Here is a 17,857-nt window from a genome sequence, read left to right as displayed (position 1 = left end):
AATTGGTATGCTACAAAAAATGTTAGCATTTTCTTAAGTGCCTTAGTGTGTCAGTGTCGATTTCATTGTTGTTAAATCTTTGGATGAAAAAATCAGAGCTCTATAAATCAATCTATGACAGGTTTGTTTGGTTTTTTTTTTAATTTCATTAATGTAATGAAGTTAGTTGATTTACCACTGAAGGGTGGAAGGTTCACTTGGTGTAATAACAAGCTTGAGGCCTCCTTTAGCAAGTTGGATAGTTTTTTTTCTCACTTAATTTCTTAAGTGGGTGTTAGATCTTTTCAATACATTCAATCTAATCAAAAAGAAATTTCCTGTCTCATATCAAAACCTCCCTCCCTTATCTCTTTTGCTTTCAGCTAAAACCTTAGCTTATCTTACTAACTTGGCCAGTTTGGTTGTAACACGCCAAACCTGACTCCTTTAGAAGGATCCGAGTAAGACATGCCACTGCAGAGGAATTATCAATTTTTTAATAAAAAATAAAGTATACTTTGTAAACTGGGGTTTTGTATTAAACATTTAATACAAATAATAACATATATGTAAGCCATGTGTCGTATAAGCTTTAATAAGAAATTTTTTCATCGTATAAAATATAACACTTGAAAACCATTTCATATCTCAAATGAAGCTTCACAAAACCATAGTTTATCAATATAGGTCTCGAATAAAAATTCTTCTCAAATTACAATAAGACATCACCCCCCATAAGTCATGCATAATATAAAATAACAGAAGTTTCACAGTAAAAGATGTCCTCTGGCGTAGTCTAACAAAATGTCTCCTTTCAACAGTAATCCTATGAAGGAAAACAACATAAGTTCAAAAGAACTTAGTGAGTTCCAGAAGAAGTCTTATCATTAACCACTAATACTTCAAGCAAATCACATAAAAAAATCAAGCACAACCATATAGTTCGCCAAATGGCGAGTACCATACACAGACAATCTATTTGTCGATTTACTATTCCTTTAGTGCATACACTACTCCCACATGACCATACAAATAAACCTTCTTCATATCAGCTATGTTCCCAAGTCCTTAATCAGATTCATATCATATATTTCATTCATTTTCCTTTGTTTATATCATTTCTCATGATTTACCAATCTGGTTTGCAACATACATTTGCCCTACCATAGGCTACACAACCATTTTCATGTATTGTGATCTGTCAGTTCAATGTACATTCCATTGAAGGCATCACCATAAATATTTTTTCCTTAATATTTTTTCCATGATCCAATCCATATCATTCTTGACAGAAACAGAAGGTAGTGGCCTAAGCATGAAGAATGGTTCTTACACTTTAAAACAAACATTACAGGTCCATACTGACAACTTTGAGCAACCATTTTTCATATATGCACACTTCACCTTTACAGAGCATTAATACTTACCTTACATGAAATATTAAACATGAATACCACACACATGGAAGTATGAAGGAACTCACCAGAAATACAATAAAGCCTATATAGCAGGACCTTTAACTTTATCACTCAGACCTTCTATAATGTCTTGAGCTAAAATATAAATAATTAAACTTATTAGATCGTTACACCATTGAACCCAAACATGCATGCAAGAAACATTAACATTTAACTTAGAATCAAGAAGCTTCCTTCCTTACATACTAATCTGATACTTATGCATTCAGAGTTAAAAATACGTAAATAACTATGAAAATAACCTAAGGTTCATCAGTATTTACCATAGAGCTAAAACAAACGTAGGAGTTGGTTGAATATAGCAAATCCAACTTCAGACAGGTTTCTGGACTTAAACTTTTCAGTGAATCCAGAGTAAATCAAGAAAAAGATGGATGCAAAAGAAAATACAAAGTTTTTCAGTGAAGACACTGATATCATTATATACCTAAGCTCGGAGACAAGGTTTAGTGGAAGGATTAGATTATTCCACTAACACTCTTGATTTTCGTGATTAAGTGCACTTATCATCATTTAAGTCTTATTAGTTATAGTATCTTAGTTCCATTCTAACCAGTTCTTACTTGGCTAACTAAACTGTCTTATTAAAATAATAACAAATCTGTTAACTGCAAACTTAACGAATTCGCCTAAACTTTTGGGATGGCATATACTCAATAGAAGAATTCGCCAACCCATAGGTCTCGCCAAAACACATGATTCCCCAATTTGCGCATACACAAAATAATATACTTAAACAAAATTAACATCTTACTTTCTCATAGCTACGCTTAATACCATAACATAATAAACAGTAACTAGGTATAAAGACTTCGTCGGGTGGACTGTTACATTGGTAGTCAGTTGCCTTTCAAAAACCTTAGTTCCCTCTTTCCTCTTTTCCCTATTTTCTCTCCCTTTCTTTTCTTTTTCCTTTTTTTATTTCAGAACATTAATTCTAATTTTCTCAGTAGTAGGCTATGAGGTGGCCTCTATTGCTTGCTTATATTGGTCGGGTAGGACTGAATTTGTTTGCCTCTTTTATTTCTTTGTTGGTTTTTCTTGGCTAGTTGTGAGTCTTTTTTCTCTCTTATATGCTTGGCTTCTGTGCTTAAATTTTTATTTGTCTTTTCAAGTTCTAATAACCCTTGATAGGGAGTGTTATCGATTCTCGGATATTAAATTTACTAGTGGCAAATCTCCAAGCACAAGTGGTTGAAAAGCCTCTAATCTAGGCTTTGATTCCTTCGTTTCTCTCCATGTTTGTAGTTTGATGATGACTAGTGCTCTAAGTGTTTCTCCTTCTTTACTTTGATTGTAATGTGGTTATATTGTTGTTTACTGTTGTTTTAGTTGTTTTTATGTTTGTTTAGTGTCAAAATTTGAGCTGGTAAAATAGGCCTAAAAGCCTGCTCAATAACAATTCAAATTTGAGAAAGTCTAAGCTAGTAAAAATTTAAGTTCGAGATCGATCTATCCTAAGCTTAAGATAAGTCTAACCCAAAATTTTTTTAAAAAAAAAAGTAAAAAATTATAACTAAATAGCTACAACAGTCATTAATAATAAATATAATTATATTATACTTTTTAAAATAAAATTAAGATATAGATAAATTATAATTAATTGTTTTATGGAAATGTAATTATAAACATTAGATTATTATATGAAAAATAATTTATAGAAAAAATAATTAATAATAAATATTTATGTTAAATTTTAAATAGAAACTATTTTAAAAAAATAAATAGAAATTAAATTTTAAATGATAAATATGATAAATAGCGGGCTCAGGCCTTAACAACAAAAAATACTAGTTTATTTGTCCCTTGTCCTTACAGAGCCTAAGAGCCCTCGAAATGTGGGAAAAAGCAATCCTGCCCACTGAGTTAGATTGGGCACAAGCTTAGGCAACTTTGGGCATGCATCACATCATTCAAATTAAGCATGAGAGTGTATCTCGGAAGGTCACCTCTAATCTATTTTCTGTCTCCCCGATTTCATCATCTACATCCATTTCTTCATAAACCAATCTCAACAAATACAAAAATTTAATATTCCAATTTTATAAATTAATAATTAATTTTAAACCATTTTCCCTTAATAAAAAAATTTAAAACTTGTTTAGCAGTTAAAAGGGAAAAGAAAAATAATTTAATATTCAAAAAGAAGAAGATATTTTTAAATTTCATAAATTCATACAATTATATAAATCCAAATATATAAACATGAAATCAACTCAAAGTTCAACTCCCAGATCTCAAGCTAGAGAAACATCCTAAATTCAAACGTGTCAATTAGGATAAAAATAAATTATAATTAATCCTTATAAATAATTCAAAAATTATAAAAAGTAGAAAATTAACATTGTTTATGAATAGCCTTCTTTCTTTGATATCACAACATTATTTCATCTTCTTTATCTAATATAAAATAAGTCAAATTATACTATTAGACTCTATACTTTAAGTAAGTTATCGATTTAATACCTATACTTTAATTTAGTTATCTTAGTCTTTGTACTTTTAGAATTTTTAAATTTTAGTCCAGACTAAATGGCAACTATTAATTTTATTAAATTTTATTATTTTTAAAATTTTATACGTCAAATATATTATTGTATGTATAATATCATGTCAGCTTGCCATTCACACATATTACTAAAATCAGTTAATATATTTAACAACTGTCATTTATCTTAAGAATAAAATTTCAAAATCCAAAAAATATAGAGATCAAATTTTCAAAATTTAAAAAATACAGTTATTAAAATTGATGAAATTAAAGTACATGTACTAAATCTAGAACTTATGCAAAATACATAAGCTAACAACAGAATTTAACCTATAAAATATATAAATAACCATGTAATAATTTTAGAATAAATAAAAATTTGTAAAAAATTATAATTAGCTCGATACAAATATAAAATAATTTAAACTCGAAAAATTTAAATTCAAAAGTATCTGAACTTGAATTTAAAGAAATTGAATCTTAATAAACCAAACTTAGAAAAAATTCAAGCCCAACTCTAATTCAGATTAATCGCGTGAACTGGAATTATGGAGGCTTGGGGATTAAAGCTTTTGGCGGTCGTGTACCTTCTCTTTTCCGCCATGTTCGTACCTTCCTTTGGTGAAGGTTTACTGTAAAAAAGTATGATAAATAATTTCAATCCAATAATCCTTTATATTGATCTTCATTTTGCTTTTTTTGTTTTTTTTTTTCTCCACGTAGTGTCTCGAGTGCAATTTTAAGCAATGAAAAGGAAAGACGTGACAACTTCAAATTACTAAAAAAATATGTACTTAGTAACCATCATCTAAAGTAATTTGTTATCCAAAGGCCACAATGATACGTGTTTTATTCAATCTGAATCTTTCGTAAATAGTTGCAATTGTGGGGAATATGGATTTCGGCAAACCAAAGCAAGCCAGGCGGCCTAAAACGGTGGGCACACGTGGGCGGCAGCTTTACTTGAAAATAGAAAGAAATCCAATGTATCGTTGAAACAGTCACAATGGGGAGTCGATGATTGAAGGAAAAGCCAAGACTGTAGTTGAAAAGAAGAAGCATTCCTTCCACGTTTTTATCAGCCAAGCCAACTTTAGTCATTGGGATGGCAAAGCTTTCACCTCCATTCTGACTCTCCTATGCTACTGATAGGAATTATTGATGGAAAACAAAAGCTCTAGTCAATTTTAGTTATTTCTTTCCTTGGACTCTCAAGTAATGGTTAAGAACCTTAGAAGGCTCCCCCCCCCCCTTTATATCTTCTCTTCTCTCTTTTGTCTCTTTGATCAGAAATTTAGACTCAGATAAGGTCAATTGTCTTTGTTTCGGATAAGAATTTTGCATAAAGACCCAACTTTCATTTTTGGGAAAGACAAATGAAGAGGCTTTCTGTTTTTCTGCAGTGGAATGGTTTCAAATTTGTGAATTTGGAGTTGGGTTAGAGATTAAACAAAAGAGTGGGAACAAGGGTTTTTTTTTTTTTTTTGGAAAAAGTGGAGGTGAAAGTTTGAAATTTTACAAGGGAATGATAAATTTTGAGGAATTTGGAGTTGCTGATTGATTAAATAAAAGGGTAGCAGAAAAGGTCGGGTTTCCTGATTTTCATTATAGGGAAAAAGTGAAAATCAAAACAAAGAAGTGGAAGCGGCAAGTAAGAATTGATTCCAAACCCTTTTCTTTTCTTTTTAACCTTTTGGGTTACATTTAAGTTTGTTCTTTTTTTTGTTAATGGTGATTTTGGTGATGTGGGAATTTCAGGGGAATGGCAATGCCAGTGGAGCCACCGAATGGGTTGAAGCCAATGGGGAAGCATTACTATACAATGTGGCAAACCCTATTCGAGGTTGACACAAAGTATGTTCCAATCAAGCCAATAGGAAGAGGATCATACGGCATTGTATGCTCATCAATCAACAGGGAAACCAATGAGAAAGTGGCTATAAAGAAGATCAGCAATGTGTTCCAGAATCACGTTGATGCGTTGAGAACTTTGAGGGAGTTGAAACTTCTCAGACATTCTACATGACAACGTGGTTGCTTTGAAAGATTTTATGATGCCAACTCAGAGAACCAGTTTTAAGGATGTTTACTTGGTTTATGAGCTTATGGACACGGATTTGCTTCAGATTATCAAGTCTTCTCAGCCACTTTCTAATGATCATTGCAAGTATTTTCTTTTTCAGGTACTGGGAAATTTTCCCTTTGCTTTCAAATGTGTTCATCAGCTTGTAACTAACCTTTGGTGTTATATTATAGCTACTACGAGGACTGAAGTACCTTCACTCGGCAAACATCCTGCATCGAGACTTGAAGCCAGGGAACCTTCTCATCAATGCTAACTGTGACCTCAAGATATGTGATTTTGGGTTGGCTCGAACCAGCAGAGGCAATGAACAATTCATGACAGAGTACGTTGTCACCCGTTGGTACCGCTCACCCGAACTCTTACTCTGTTGCGACAATTATGGCACCTCCATTGATGTTTGGTCAGTAGGATGCATCTTTGCGGAGATTCTTGGTCGGAGACCTATCTTCCCCGGAACAGGATGCCTCAACCAGCTTAATCTAATTATTGGTGTCCTCGGAAGCCAGCAGGAGGCTGATCTTCAGTTTATTGATAATCCCAAAGCCAGAAGGTATATCGAGTCACTTCCTTTCTCTAGGGGCATCCATTTGTCTCGTTTATACCCTCAAGCCGATCCTTTAGCCATAGATTTGTTGCAAAGGATGCTTATTTTCGACCCGTCCAAGACAATTACTGTCACAGAAGCACTCCAACATCCTTACATGGCAACACTATATGATCCAAGGTGCAATCCACCAGCCCGAGTCCCGATTAATCTCGACATTGATGAAAACATGGGAGAAGAAATGATTAGGGAGATGATGTTAAGTGAGATGCTTCACTACCACCCAGAGGCTGCGTCAAGAAATGCTTACACCACATTGTTTTAGCTTTGCTTACAGAAACAGTATTGGTATTGGTATAGAGAATTCTACCTTGGAGCTTACCAATTGAGCAAAACATTTTGTCTTTTAACACCTTGTTAATTAGTTCGGGTTTTGAAATAAAATAAATCGAGTTGAAATAGTTTTGGATTTTTACTTTTCCTGTTCAAGCATTAAGGCTTAATCAAGGTTAAACACAGCTTTAAACCCTGGTTAGTCAAAACCATAGTTGTGGCTTGAAGGTTCCTTCAAATATATCAACTTAATCATAGCTTGCGCCCACATTTTAGTCTAAAAAGTAAAATAAACAATGTTTGCAATTTGCAGCAACTAGGAATCTTCTGTGGCATATGCATGTGTTTGAAAGGATTCTAAATCAAATATCTGCTGTTGTGTTGAACGACTTAATTAATTATTTATTATTTCCCTCTGGGAAAAATTCAAAAGATTAATGTGGTCAGTTCAAAGTCTAAACCAGCCAGCCAGCCAGCCAACAATTTCAACATTGTTAAAAGAAATTAATGAGTTGTGGTACATTGGATGTCCAGATTTTTTGGATTCTTAAAATATTTAAGTAAATAAAGGTAATTAAGAGATGAATAAAGAATTTACATTATATACTACTGACACAGTAAACAAAAGATTAGTTAAAGGGAATCTTAAATATAAAATTGTTTTGAGAGCGCCATAATCAGCTCCTGGGTCTTTGCAGGGTCCACATGCTTTACACCAGACCAGCCATGAGCTTGAAATTTAAGAATAATAATGGCAAACATAAAACACTAGTGCCTGCATTTTTTTATGGGGACCAATCTTCAGAAATCCGACATGAACGCATGTGACTTGTACGGCTTATATAGAGACTCCGTGAAGAACAGTGTCCTTTTTCCCATGGAAGCACTATTGGTTTACTTTACCATTTTCTTGAATTAGCTTGTTAGAACACAACATAAATTGCAATCCAGAAATGAAGATTTACTGCAACCTGCCAGGCTAGCAAGAAAACGACTGTCTGAAGCCGACAGAAGTAGAAAAAAAAAAAAAAACCCTTAACATTACATGACACTGTTGTAGCCATTCATTGTTTTTACAGTGGGGTAACTCAGCAAGCTTGCCAACATCAATTTTGCAACTGCTACTTGCTAATAAAAAGACCATACTTTCAACTTTCTAGTTTTTATCTGTTTTAAATTTCCAGTGGGCATTTTCCTGTCTATAAAATTCACAATAAAATACTTCATCAACCTCTTTACTTTCTCATCTCATCTTGATTTCCCTTTTAGCTTTTAACAAACTCCTTTCTTTCTCTAGATCTCTCGTCCTTCCATGTCTGGTTTTCTTTTTATCTCACATTAATATAATCAATATCTCATAGTTCTTTTCTTGTTGTTTCTCTTATTTGTGTGTTTTTGAATGCTCATCAACATCTTGTTCCTGATGTTTGAGGACTCATGTCTCCCGTACTCAGTGAAATCCTCCTTTCTGGGTTTATGATCAACTCTACTCTGAGGCGCAGGACCCATCTTGTTCAATCTTTCTCTGTTGTTTTCCTTTACTGGTTCTACGTTTTTTCATGAACTCTCTCTCTCTCTCCTTCTGATTGTAACCCCATAGCCCGCCCTTATTTTCTTCAGCTTTTCTTCACCATTTTTCATATAGAATTCCATATCTGAGTTTCTTTGCATAATAAAATTTCTGGGTTCTGAGGCCAGTTGTTGTTTCTTTTGTTTTGTTTATTATAATTGTTGTTGTTACTTATGGCTACTTCAAGCAGTGGAGCATCCTCAGGTTCAAGCACGCTGAGAAGCTCGAGTTCATCGGAGGATTTTCAGCCGATTTTGGATGAAAGGAAGCGCAAGAGAATGCTATCCAATAGGGAATCTGCACGTCGCTCTCGGATGCGTAAACAGAAGCACCTGGATGAACTGATGGCCCAAGTTTCTAATCTCACCAACCACAATAACCAGATCCACACAAGCATCAATGTCACCACGCAGCTTTACTCCAACGTTGAGGCTGAGAACTTGGTTCTTAGAGCTCAGATGACTGAGCTCAGCAACAGGTTGCAATCTCTCAATGAAATCATTCATTTCATAAACTCCAGCAATGGGGTTCTCCAAAATGACACTAACTTTGACCAGGCGGCCTACTGTCATCCTCATCATCAGCTCAATGATGATAGTTTAATGAATCCATGGAATTTTTCCACAACCAATCAACCCTTTATGCCTTCTGCTGACATGATGATGTATTGATTGATTAATCAGGTCTTTGCAGTGTACCCTGGCTTTCTGGTTGTTCATTGATGTTGCTCTTTTTATCTTTTACTAGTGCTTTCAAATGCCCCAGAGTTCTTTTCTTTTATTTACCTCGTTTTACTTGTATTATTTATGTTGTATTTAGAAATTCAAATTGCAATGCAGATGCATTTTCAGTTACACTGCGTTTATTATTATTATGAATGTAATAAATACCACCACAATCAATTATGATGATTGAAATTGAAAAAAATAATCGAGACTTCACAAAATTTATGGTAAAACTTTCTTGAACTTCAAAACAAGTTACATGATCCACCTCCATTCTCAATCCAAATCTGCATAACATAAATCATACAAAGTCGAGAACTATGAGCCTAAAAATCTTCGATCTCTTGGAATTCCAGAGTGTTGTAACTTCTATTACAGCCATCTTTCACTCAACTGTCGGGTGATCTTTGGTAGTCAAGACTATAAAACGAAACTGCTTTTTTACCGTGGACCAGATGAAGCACGAGGTTTACCCTTCATTGAATTTAAGTGTTGAGTGACAAAGAGTACTCCCATCACAAGTAAAAGGCAACCGACCAGTGTGCTGAAAAAGAGGGCACCGGGTTGTCGTGTCTGGACAAAACCATATACTCCACTTGAGGTTACAAGAATAAGGTCAGTGAGCCCATCATTCGAGAAGTCCTCGGCAATCAGGGCATGGGAGGGCGGAGCAGGAAGATCGATTGATGTTAATACACTTCCTCCGGGAGAAATAATTACACCTGTTTGGTCTCCAGCAGCAAGGATCATTTGCTGATTGTCATGCACTCGCAATGAGATCGACTTGAATGTTGGAACCACCATACCGCCTTCCATCATCCCTGAAGGTGAAGGAAGATTTGACCATGTAGCATCTGTCAGGAGCTGCCATTGCCAAACAGCATCATGTCCATGCAAGCCAGGAGAGTATGCAGTTACCTGCGAGGATTAATGCATTCTAAGTTCCAAAACTTCAGCTTACGTAAAAATCTAACAAAATGAAAACAATACATGAATTACTGAACCCAGTAGTTGCAAGATTGCACAATACCAGCCAAGGAGCTTGTGCAACTACGTCAGCTTCACAGAGGAGTGGCTACTAGGGGGGGAAGTTTCAGATGAAAGAGTTACCTATAGGGTGTGTCCATCTCTATTACGTGGAATGCTTACATCTATCAGGAAAGAAGGGAGAGGAATAACAGGATATACGGCAGGTTACCAGAATCCTCTGTCAAGATCTTGCATATATTAAGGAGGCTATCAAAATAAGACTAGCAAGGACAATCAAAGCAAACTTCTTGTAAATAGGAGTCTTTGTATAACTAGGGGATTAAATGGCTCAGCCTTCTTTCCATTTTTTTTTTTAATATGATTCATTGTCCTCTAGCTAGATGGGCTAGAAAAGTTTTGACCTACCAGTTTAACTGCTTCCTTCGGATGATAAATTTGCTTTCTCATCCAAAAAACCACAGTAGTAAAGGTATCACTCATTCCATGTTCACACGTAACATGAAATAAGGACAGATTCTGCCTAATAAAGTACGTAACTAGATATTCCAAAAACCCAAAATCTAGGAAGGCTTTTTTATAAATTTCAAATCTATAGGTTCAAATAAATGACAAAGATATTGTTCTTTTTCTTTTAGAAAAGAATCCAGAACTCAAATGTATGCATCTTCAATCCAATGCCATGGTAGCTACAAAAACATTAGACACAGAACAGCAGCATACCTCTCCTCGATTTGTCAAGAAAATAACATCACCATGGCTCCCCTTACGATGCCTATGTCCGTCACTTCTGGGGATCAGAATGGGTGTCGCAACTTCTAAAGAAGCAACATGACTACTTCGACCAAAACCTCTGTAGAACTCTCCATGCTGGAATAAATTGAAAGGGGAATGATGACATATTGAAGCATTAAATAGTTGTTCTCGAACTGGTACTCCAGAGGTTGCCACAGCCCAACAAGGTCGCAGCACCTCCATTGATCCGCTAATAACTGTCTGCTCAGCACCATTTCCACCAACAGCCTGAGGAGAACAAATATAAGTGGTCACTTCAGAAGCAGTTAGAACATTCGTACTAATAGAGTCGTTTTTAAATATGAGATGCACAACAAAAACAATTTGGTACAAGGTAATATAATAAAATAAAAGAGAAGTCCGCACCTGGACATGATCCAGGACTCCATCTCCATTGATATCAGCATGAAGGCCTCCTTCTTGAAGATGAAGCTGATGAAATCAATAAATATTATCCATCAATTCAGTATAGCAATATACAATCTTGACATATAGCATGAATACATTGTATTTAAAAGCTAACAGTAGGTACATTTGACAATTGCAATGCATATTTCATGAGGGAAGAAAAAAATATAACTAAAGCTGAAAATTAGATCAAGAAAAGGTTTCCGATAAAAAAAAAAAAGAGGCTGACTTTCAAATTACAAAAGTAGCATTTCATATTAACAGACAGTGAAAGAAATTTAGACACAAATTAGTTCAGCCATTCTCACAAAGCATTATATTTAAAAGCACATAGTGAGAGTCACAGTCACCTTGCATACAGTTCGACCAGATGCCAAATGAACAGCTTCAATCCCTTCCTTTTGATGGGCCACAACAACGTTAGGAACCCACCAGAGCTGGGTGTAGTTTGTTATGGTTGGAATATAAGCCACTGGCTGCAACAAAAGAGTAAAGAAGAAAATTATAGGCATTTATAAGATAAATTCCATGGACTGTTTCCTTCGTGAATCAAGGAAAAAAACTAATCATTAAAAATTTACATGGTAAACATATCTTGCAAGGAAAAACTCAGTTTGGAATATATCTGGAAATCACAAAAGAGAAACTGACAAGATAACAAAACTGAGAGGTCATACAATATAAGCAATATCCTTCAGTAAATAAGTTTGTCACAGGGTTGGGTCTCCTAGTGTACAAGACCAACTAAGTGGAGCAGCAAAAGGCGGCAATTAGATGCATCAAAGTCAAAGAAAAGTCGCAACAAAGGAGAACATAGATATATAAGAAAAGAGGTGCATATGAGGTGTCATTCCAATGAACTACAAGATACATAGCATCACAGCTAAAATGAAACCAGCCAAATAACTGAAAAACCTTCATGTCCATACTCTCCTCTAAACTTCTGAATGAATGTTTTGACAGAAGTACGCAATCCCATTGAAAAACTTACCTTCTTAGATTTTGCTGAACCGGCATACTTGGCAGCTTTTCCAATCAAGTTTGAAATTTTTTTTGAATCATCCTTCCCTGGAGGATGGTGTTCCTCAGGCTTATGAAAAGGATATGTTGTTGACTTTCCAGGTACTCTTTTCAATGTTTTCCTCTTATGTCGCTTGAAATGTGACAACTTCAACAATGTATCTTCTCTCCTATCCTAGAGAAAACAGATAGATGTAACATGAATCCCTCACATTCTTGAGTATGAAAAGAACAGAGAAGTTCATAATTAGCATGTACTAATAATAGCTTACCCAATGATGTGGCATAACTCCAAGGATTGATTCTCTAAATTCCCTGCATTCAAACTACAGTTCACATGTCTAAGAGATTCTATACTTGAGATTGATTCAACTAGATTGGAAAAAAATCAAAAGATTATCGCATTGGGAAGCATCTAGATAGGGGAAATGCTTTAAAAGAAATAAACATACCAACGCAATTAGACAAATATCCACAACTTAGATTGGTTAAAAGTTACAGAAAACTAGAAACATGAGAGAAAAAGTGTGCTTTAATAGCAGGTGAAATGAGACTCGTATTTGACTGAAAATTTGACTCACAAAACAAAGATGAATGTAACCAGGAAAACATATGTGAAGCTAGAAAAAAACCAGCTGCCTATGATTTTTACTTGAATAATGACGAGTCAATTAACAAATAAGATTCAGCTACTAGTATCTTTTTTCCCCAAAGCACTTAAAGTTTATAACCTCCTTCAGAGATATATAATAATCCAAATGGCCTTAAAGCATACCTCACCAGGTTGACGAGTGTTCAGAGCATGCACATCAAGCTTGTAGTTATGTTGTGGAATTAGCTGTGATGAATCTGAAGAATGTTCTTCAATATTCTAAACCAAAAAATAAAATGATTATATCAGCATGTAGCAAAGGAAAAGATAGCTGATAAAGGCACCAAACTTGCAAATAAGGTGACAGCAACTATAAAGCAGCACTTATATTCTCCCAAAAGCTTAACATTTGGTGAAAGATATGCAGAACTGCAAAGAGAACTACAGAAAATAATGATGAAAATTTTAAAAAATATTTCTGAAAATAAAGAAGCATACCTCGTTCTTTCTAGACCATCGAAGTCCACCTTTTCGTCCATCAAATGCATAAAAAGCAAAATGACGTAAATTCACAGTTCCAGAGTTTTCAGAAGCCTATATAGGATATGTATCGGTATTCAGATCATGAAACTAGGAGTGACATCCACTTATTTCTAATGCTGCAGATTTTGTGCATAGAAGTGCAGGAACATCAAGGAGCTCAAATAGAGAGAATAATAGAAATCATTTTGAACTTTGACAGGTTCAAATGGTTAATGCCAGAATGACAACTTCTAGGTATTTGACAGACAAGTTTAAAAAGACTAAAGTAGCAAAAAGAAAAAAAAAATGGAACATAACAGAAGGAAGCACTCAAGAAAGTGTGTGAAATGGGGGGCTGTTCAGCAGCAGAGTTAACATGCCTGGGTTATATTAAATCTCTTTGCATAAACATGGGAATACCAACATAAATAATAGTAAGCAAGCAGATGTTTAACATCGATGGACAATGATACATCCATACCTCCTTTTCATTTGCACTTCTTCTATGCTGCTCAGCACTTCGTTCTGCCATCCCAATTTCTTCAAAAGGATCTAGGTATAACTGATAATGTTAAGGAAACTTGTTAATTAACCGAAGAAAAGTAACATAAAGAAAACCACTTTACAAACCATATATCCAAGTCTTGGTAATATTAAACACTGCAATGCTAAAAAGTTATTAAAAAATCAGTTCCTATGTAATCTGAATCTAATAGTTTTAAGAACCCAGACTTGGTGAACAGAAATGTACAGCAAGATTTTAAGCTTATAACTGGAGAAGGGACAGTAAGACGACGTCGACAACAACAAAAGCTTAGCTTAACATACATGGGGCTGCATTTCCATCCTCCCACCAACAATGACTAAACCTGAATCCCCATGCTTCAAGGTGTAATTACTTATCGAAATTGCAATCTCTCTATGGTGCGCATTATGTGGAAAATCCTCCTGAACACCACAAAAACCCAAGCCTATCAGAAAAACACAATTTGAGAACAAGCTACAGAATAGATCAAATTCAAAACCCCAAGTACACAAACCTGCAAATTATTCTCCCATAACTTTTTTAGATTATGGTCAAAACACATAACAGACCAACCCGAAGTAACAACAACCAGGACCTGTTTCTGAGGTTGCCCAGACTTATAAATTCGATCTATAACACCTGTGGCCATGGCTACGGGACGTCTACCAGAAGCAACCCTGATCTTATCAGGCAACAAAGACACCTCTGCCAGCAAACGCGCTTCACTGAATCCTTCATCAACACGCCGTGCGTGTGGCTCTAATACCTAGTAGGTTCCGAATTCAATCAAATTCATAATATAGAAAAAAAATAGTTTTTCTTTGCCACAAAAATAAATTGATTTATTCTACAAAGAATTGAATAACCTGAATTTTGGCATCGTGAGTGGCGACGAGGACTTCCTTTTTTCCGTCGCCATTCAGATCGGCAACGAGAGGCGGGGGGAGACGTTCAGCTTCGTATTTGATCGGGTATTCATCGGATAAATGATACCACGCTTCTCTAAACGAAAAATCTCCCTCGTGCTACACAAAACAAAGAAGGAAGTAAAAAAATGGAGTAAAAGTATAGAAGGGAATTAAAAAGCCCATGTGTTTCTAGGGTTTATGGTTCCTGAGATGAATAGAAGTGAAGAAACAGGAAATAAACGAACCTGAAGAGAGAAGAATATGGCGAAAGCAGAGAGCATAAGAATAGCTAAATCTCGTTTCCTCATGGGATTGAAGGATCAATGTCTGACTGGGGTCAGCTTAGCAAATCAGATGTAATTGTAAAACACTGGAAGTGGAAAAAAACCGTCGGGCGGTTCAAGTTTCAACTGACATAGGAAGACAAAGCATGGACTGGATCAGATCTTCGAGTTAGGGCCGGAAAGGAAACATGTCGGGTAAGAAATGGGTTCAAGCCCATAGAAACATTAAAGGCCACAAAAAATGTAAATTTATTTTGGGTAAACAACAGCATTAGTCATCTAACTATTAATGTGTTTCTGTTTTTGTCACCAAACTACAAAAATTTTCAATTTTGTCACTAACATTTTTTATTGTTTTTGTTATTGTCACCCTCAGTTAAATTGTTAACAGAAATAATGGCGTGACCTGGTTTAACATTTAGCCACCGACACTTATACATACTATTAGTTTGGTTTTGATTCTAAATAATCTAACAAATTTGATTCTTTATATTTACAAATTCTATCAATTTGGCCTTCAAACACGTCTTTATCATAAATTGAAATTATAAATCAAATTTACAACTTTGACTATGCACTTTTTTATAAATAAATGTTATTATACTATAATAAAAATGTATAATATAATATTTTCCTCGATATATATAAATAATATAATATTAATCTCTTATTGTATATTTTGGTTGGTTTTATATGAGTGCAATGAACATTTGAGCCCTTTTATTTTTGAAATTATTTTTTACTGAATTTTTTTAGAGTCCAAGAAAAGTAAACTTCTTAACTTCTAACACCTATATATCAAAGCTAAAAATAGTTTAACCAATTGAAGTTATTTTTAGTTAAGTCCAAATTTATTGAACTATTTTCAAACTATTTTTAACTAATTCAATCAACTTACATTTGCTATATTTAGCCACTGAAACTCCTATAAATACAGCCTCCATGATTTTATGTTGCATGAATTTGGTTATTATTATTAAAAAAAATAGTGACTTTAAATTGAAGTTTAATAAAATTCTTAATATAGTAATAATGTGAATTTACTATGGACTTGATTAGATTTATCTTTAATATAGGTTGAACTAGACCTTGAGTTATATATATATATATATATAAAACTAAGGGTTTAATAATAAGATATTTATTTGTAACTACAATAAGAATTTCTTGTTTACCATGTTATTGTATTTGATTGAATATGCAAGTTTAATTTATTTACTTTTACTTGCATGTTTATATATAATTGAATATATGTGTGAGAGTTAAATTTATTTTTAAATGTGATTTATGCTGAATAAATGGTTACAAGCCTAAAATAAATTTTGAGAAAATAAGGAAACAAATGAAATTATTTCGTGTGGAAAATCCGTAGTTGTTGTTAGAAAGAAGTGTAATAGTGGGAAATTCTATGTCTAGGACCTAAATATGCTATGAGTTATTTTTTTAGAATGGAAAAATGGTCTATTTATAGGTTAAATTTGTAAGTCAAATAATATTAAAATAACCCGCGCTAATCAGAATTTAAGTGGGAAATTAAAAACAGAGTTTAACTAGCGAAAAAAAGCTGAAAAATATGATGCATAACTCTACAGATTTCCACCTTGACTCGTATTTCCACAACGCCTTCTTTGCTAAAGCCAGCCATGAGCTTATCTCGAACTATGCAAGATATTAACTGAGTCGAAGCTATGATTAGAAGCTGGAAGTCTTCTAGTCTTCGTCTTGTTCACTGCCAAATCAAAATTGACCCTGGTTTGATTTCCACGAACACAATGCATTATCTTTTCAAAACCTACATTCAAAAGAGAACCTCTCTTATATGAAACAATCATACCTTTTTCCCTCTTATGACCAAGTTGTCTCTTCTTCAAACAAGTCTACTTCGACTCTTTAATAAACAAGGGACGTCCTGTTTCACCGGTCACCATTGATTCTTCCAAAAATATAAATATTGTCAATCCTTTTACCTTTCACGAAAACAAGAGCCCAAGGTACCTTAATGTCGCTTAACTAGATGTTAATTTTACAACCCTTTGAGTTTGAAATTCCCAAAGGAGATAAGATTCTTCTTTAAGTCAAGCAAATGTTTGACATCTAATAGTGTCCTAATTGTTTCATCATGCATCCTGATCTTAACAATACCAATATCGGTTACCTTGCTGGGTGAACCATTCCCCATGCATACAACTCCACCTTCAACTGAATTGTATGTAGAAAACCAGTCCCTATTGGGATACATGTGGAAAGAACACCTTGAATTCAAGATCCACTCGGATGTAAACTTGGAGCTTTTACTTGTTGACACCAATAAGAAATCATCACCCTTGTCATTGGCCAAATTAGCACCAACTAAATCTTCCTCGTTGCTCTTAGCAACCCTTTTATTTCGCAGTTTGTAACAATTTGCCTTGACATGATCTAACTTCTTACAACAACGACATCTCTTGTGTCATTTCCTTGATGCTACCAAAACCGAAGTTTGCCTATCTAACTTGCTATCCAAACCAAACTCATTGTCGAGCTTGTCTTAGCTCAATAGATGACCCTTCACATCCTCGAATGAGAAATTATTTGTCATAAATCAAAGTCTCCCTGAAAGACTTGTATGA

At 34.5% G+C, this 17,857-nt stretch overlaps 2 protein-coding genes and 1 pseudogene across 2 annotated transcripts; 2 read left to right on the top strand and 1 right to left on the bottom strand.

The window, feature by feature from the left end:
* Nucleotides 1–4,628: 4,628 nt before the first annotated feature.
* LOC107935394 (mitogen-activated protein kinase 7-like) lies at nucleotides 4,629–7,039 on the top strand (annotated as a pseudogene).
* A 948-nt stretch (nucleotides 7,040–7,987) lies between these two features.
* LOC107935378 (bZIP transcription factor 11) lies at nucleotides 7,988–9,335 on the top strand. The gene has a single exon (XM_016867974.2). It carries the CDS (start codon nucleotides 8,655–8,657, stop codon nucleotides 9,150–9,152), a length of 498 nt encoding a protein of 165 aa, XP_016723463.1. The 5' UTR covers nucleotides 7,988–8,654; the 3' UTR covers nucleotides 9,153–9,335.
* Nucleotides 9,336–9,427: 92 nt separating this feature from the next.
* LOC107935362 (uncharacterized) lies at nucleotides 9,428–15,448 on the bottom strand. Its single transcript, XM_016867954.2, has 13 exons — nucleotides 15,210–15,448; nucleotides 14,923–15,081; nucleotides 14,571–14,822; nucleotides 14,359–14,478; nucleotides 14,012–14,092; nucleotides 13,507–13,602; nucleotides 13,192–13,287; nucleotides 12,689–12,742; nucleotides 12,388–12,591; nucleotides 11,747–11,872; nucleotides 11,355–11,420; nucleotides 10,917–11,216; nucleotides 9,428–10,124 (listed from the first exon to the last, which is right to left on the bottom strand). The coding sequence occupies exons 1-13, from the start codon at nucleotides 15,270–15,272 to the stop codon at nucleotides 9,648–9,650; spliced, it is 2,094 nt and encodes a 697-aa protein (XP_016723443.2). The 5' UTR covers nucleotides 15,273–15,448; the 3' UTR covers nucleotides 9,428–9,647.
* Nucleotides 15,449–17,857: the final 2,409 nt, after the last annotated feature.

This window comes from Gossypium hirsutum, chromosome A12 (assembly GCF_007990345.1).
Source record: "Gossypium hirsutum isolate 1008001.06 chromosome A12, Gossypium_hirsutum_v2.1, whole genome shotgun sequence".
Classification (NCBI taxonomy): Eukaryota; Viridiplantae; Streptophyta; class Magnoliopsida; order Malvales; family Malvaceae; genus Gossypium; species Gossypium hirsutum.
This window is presented reverse-complemented; position numbering and strand designations above follow the sequence as displayed.

Coding starts and splice junctions, on each gene's coding strand:
- LOC107935378 (XM_016867974.2), top strand. CDS start 8,655: ATGGCTACTTCAAGCAGTGGAGCATCCTCAGGTTCAAGCACGCTGAGA.
- LOC107935362 (XM_016867954.2), bottom strand. CDS start 15,272: ATGAGGAAACGAGATTTAGCTATTCTTATGCTCTCTGCTTTCGCCATA. Junction 12,743..13,191: donor ACACTCGTCAACCTGGTGAG/GTATGCTTTAAG, acceptor TGTGAACTGTAG/TTTGAATGCAGGGAATTTAG. Junction 11,217..11,354: donor GAGTCCTGGATCATGTCCAG/GTGCGGACTTCT, acceptor TGTTCTCCTCAG/GCTGTTGGTGGAAATGGTGC.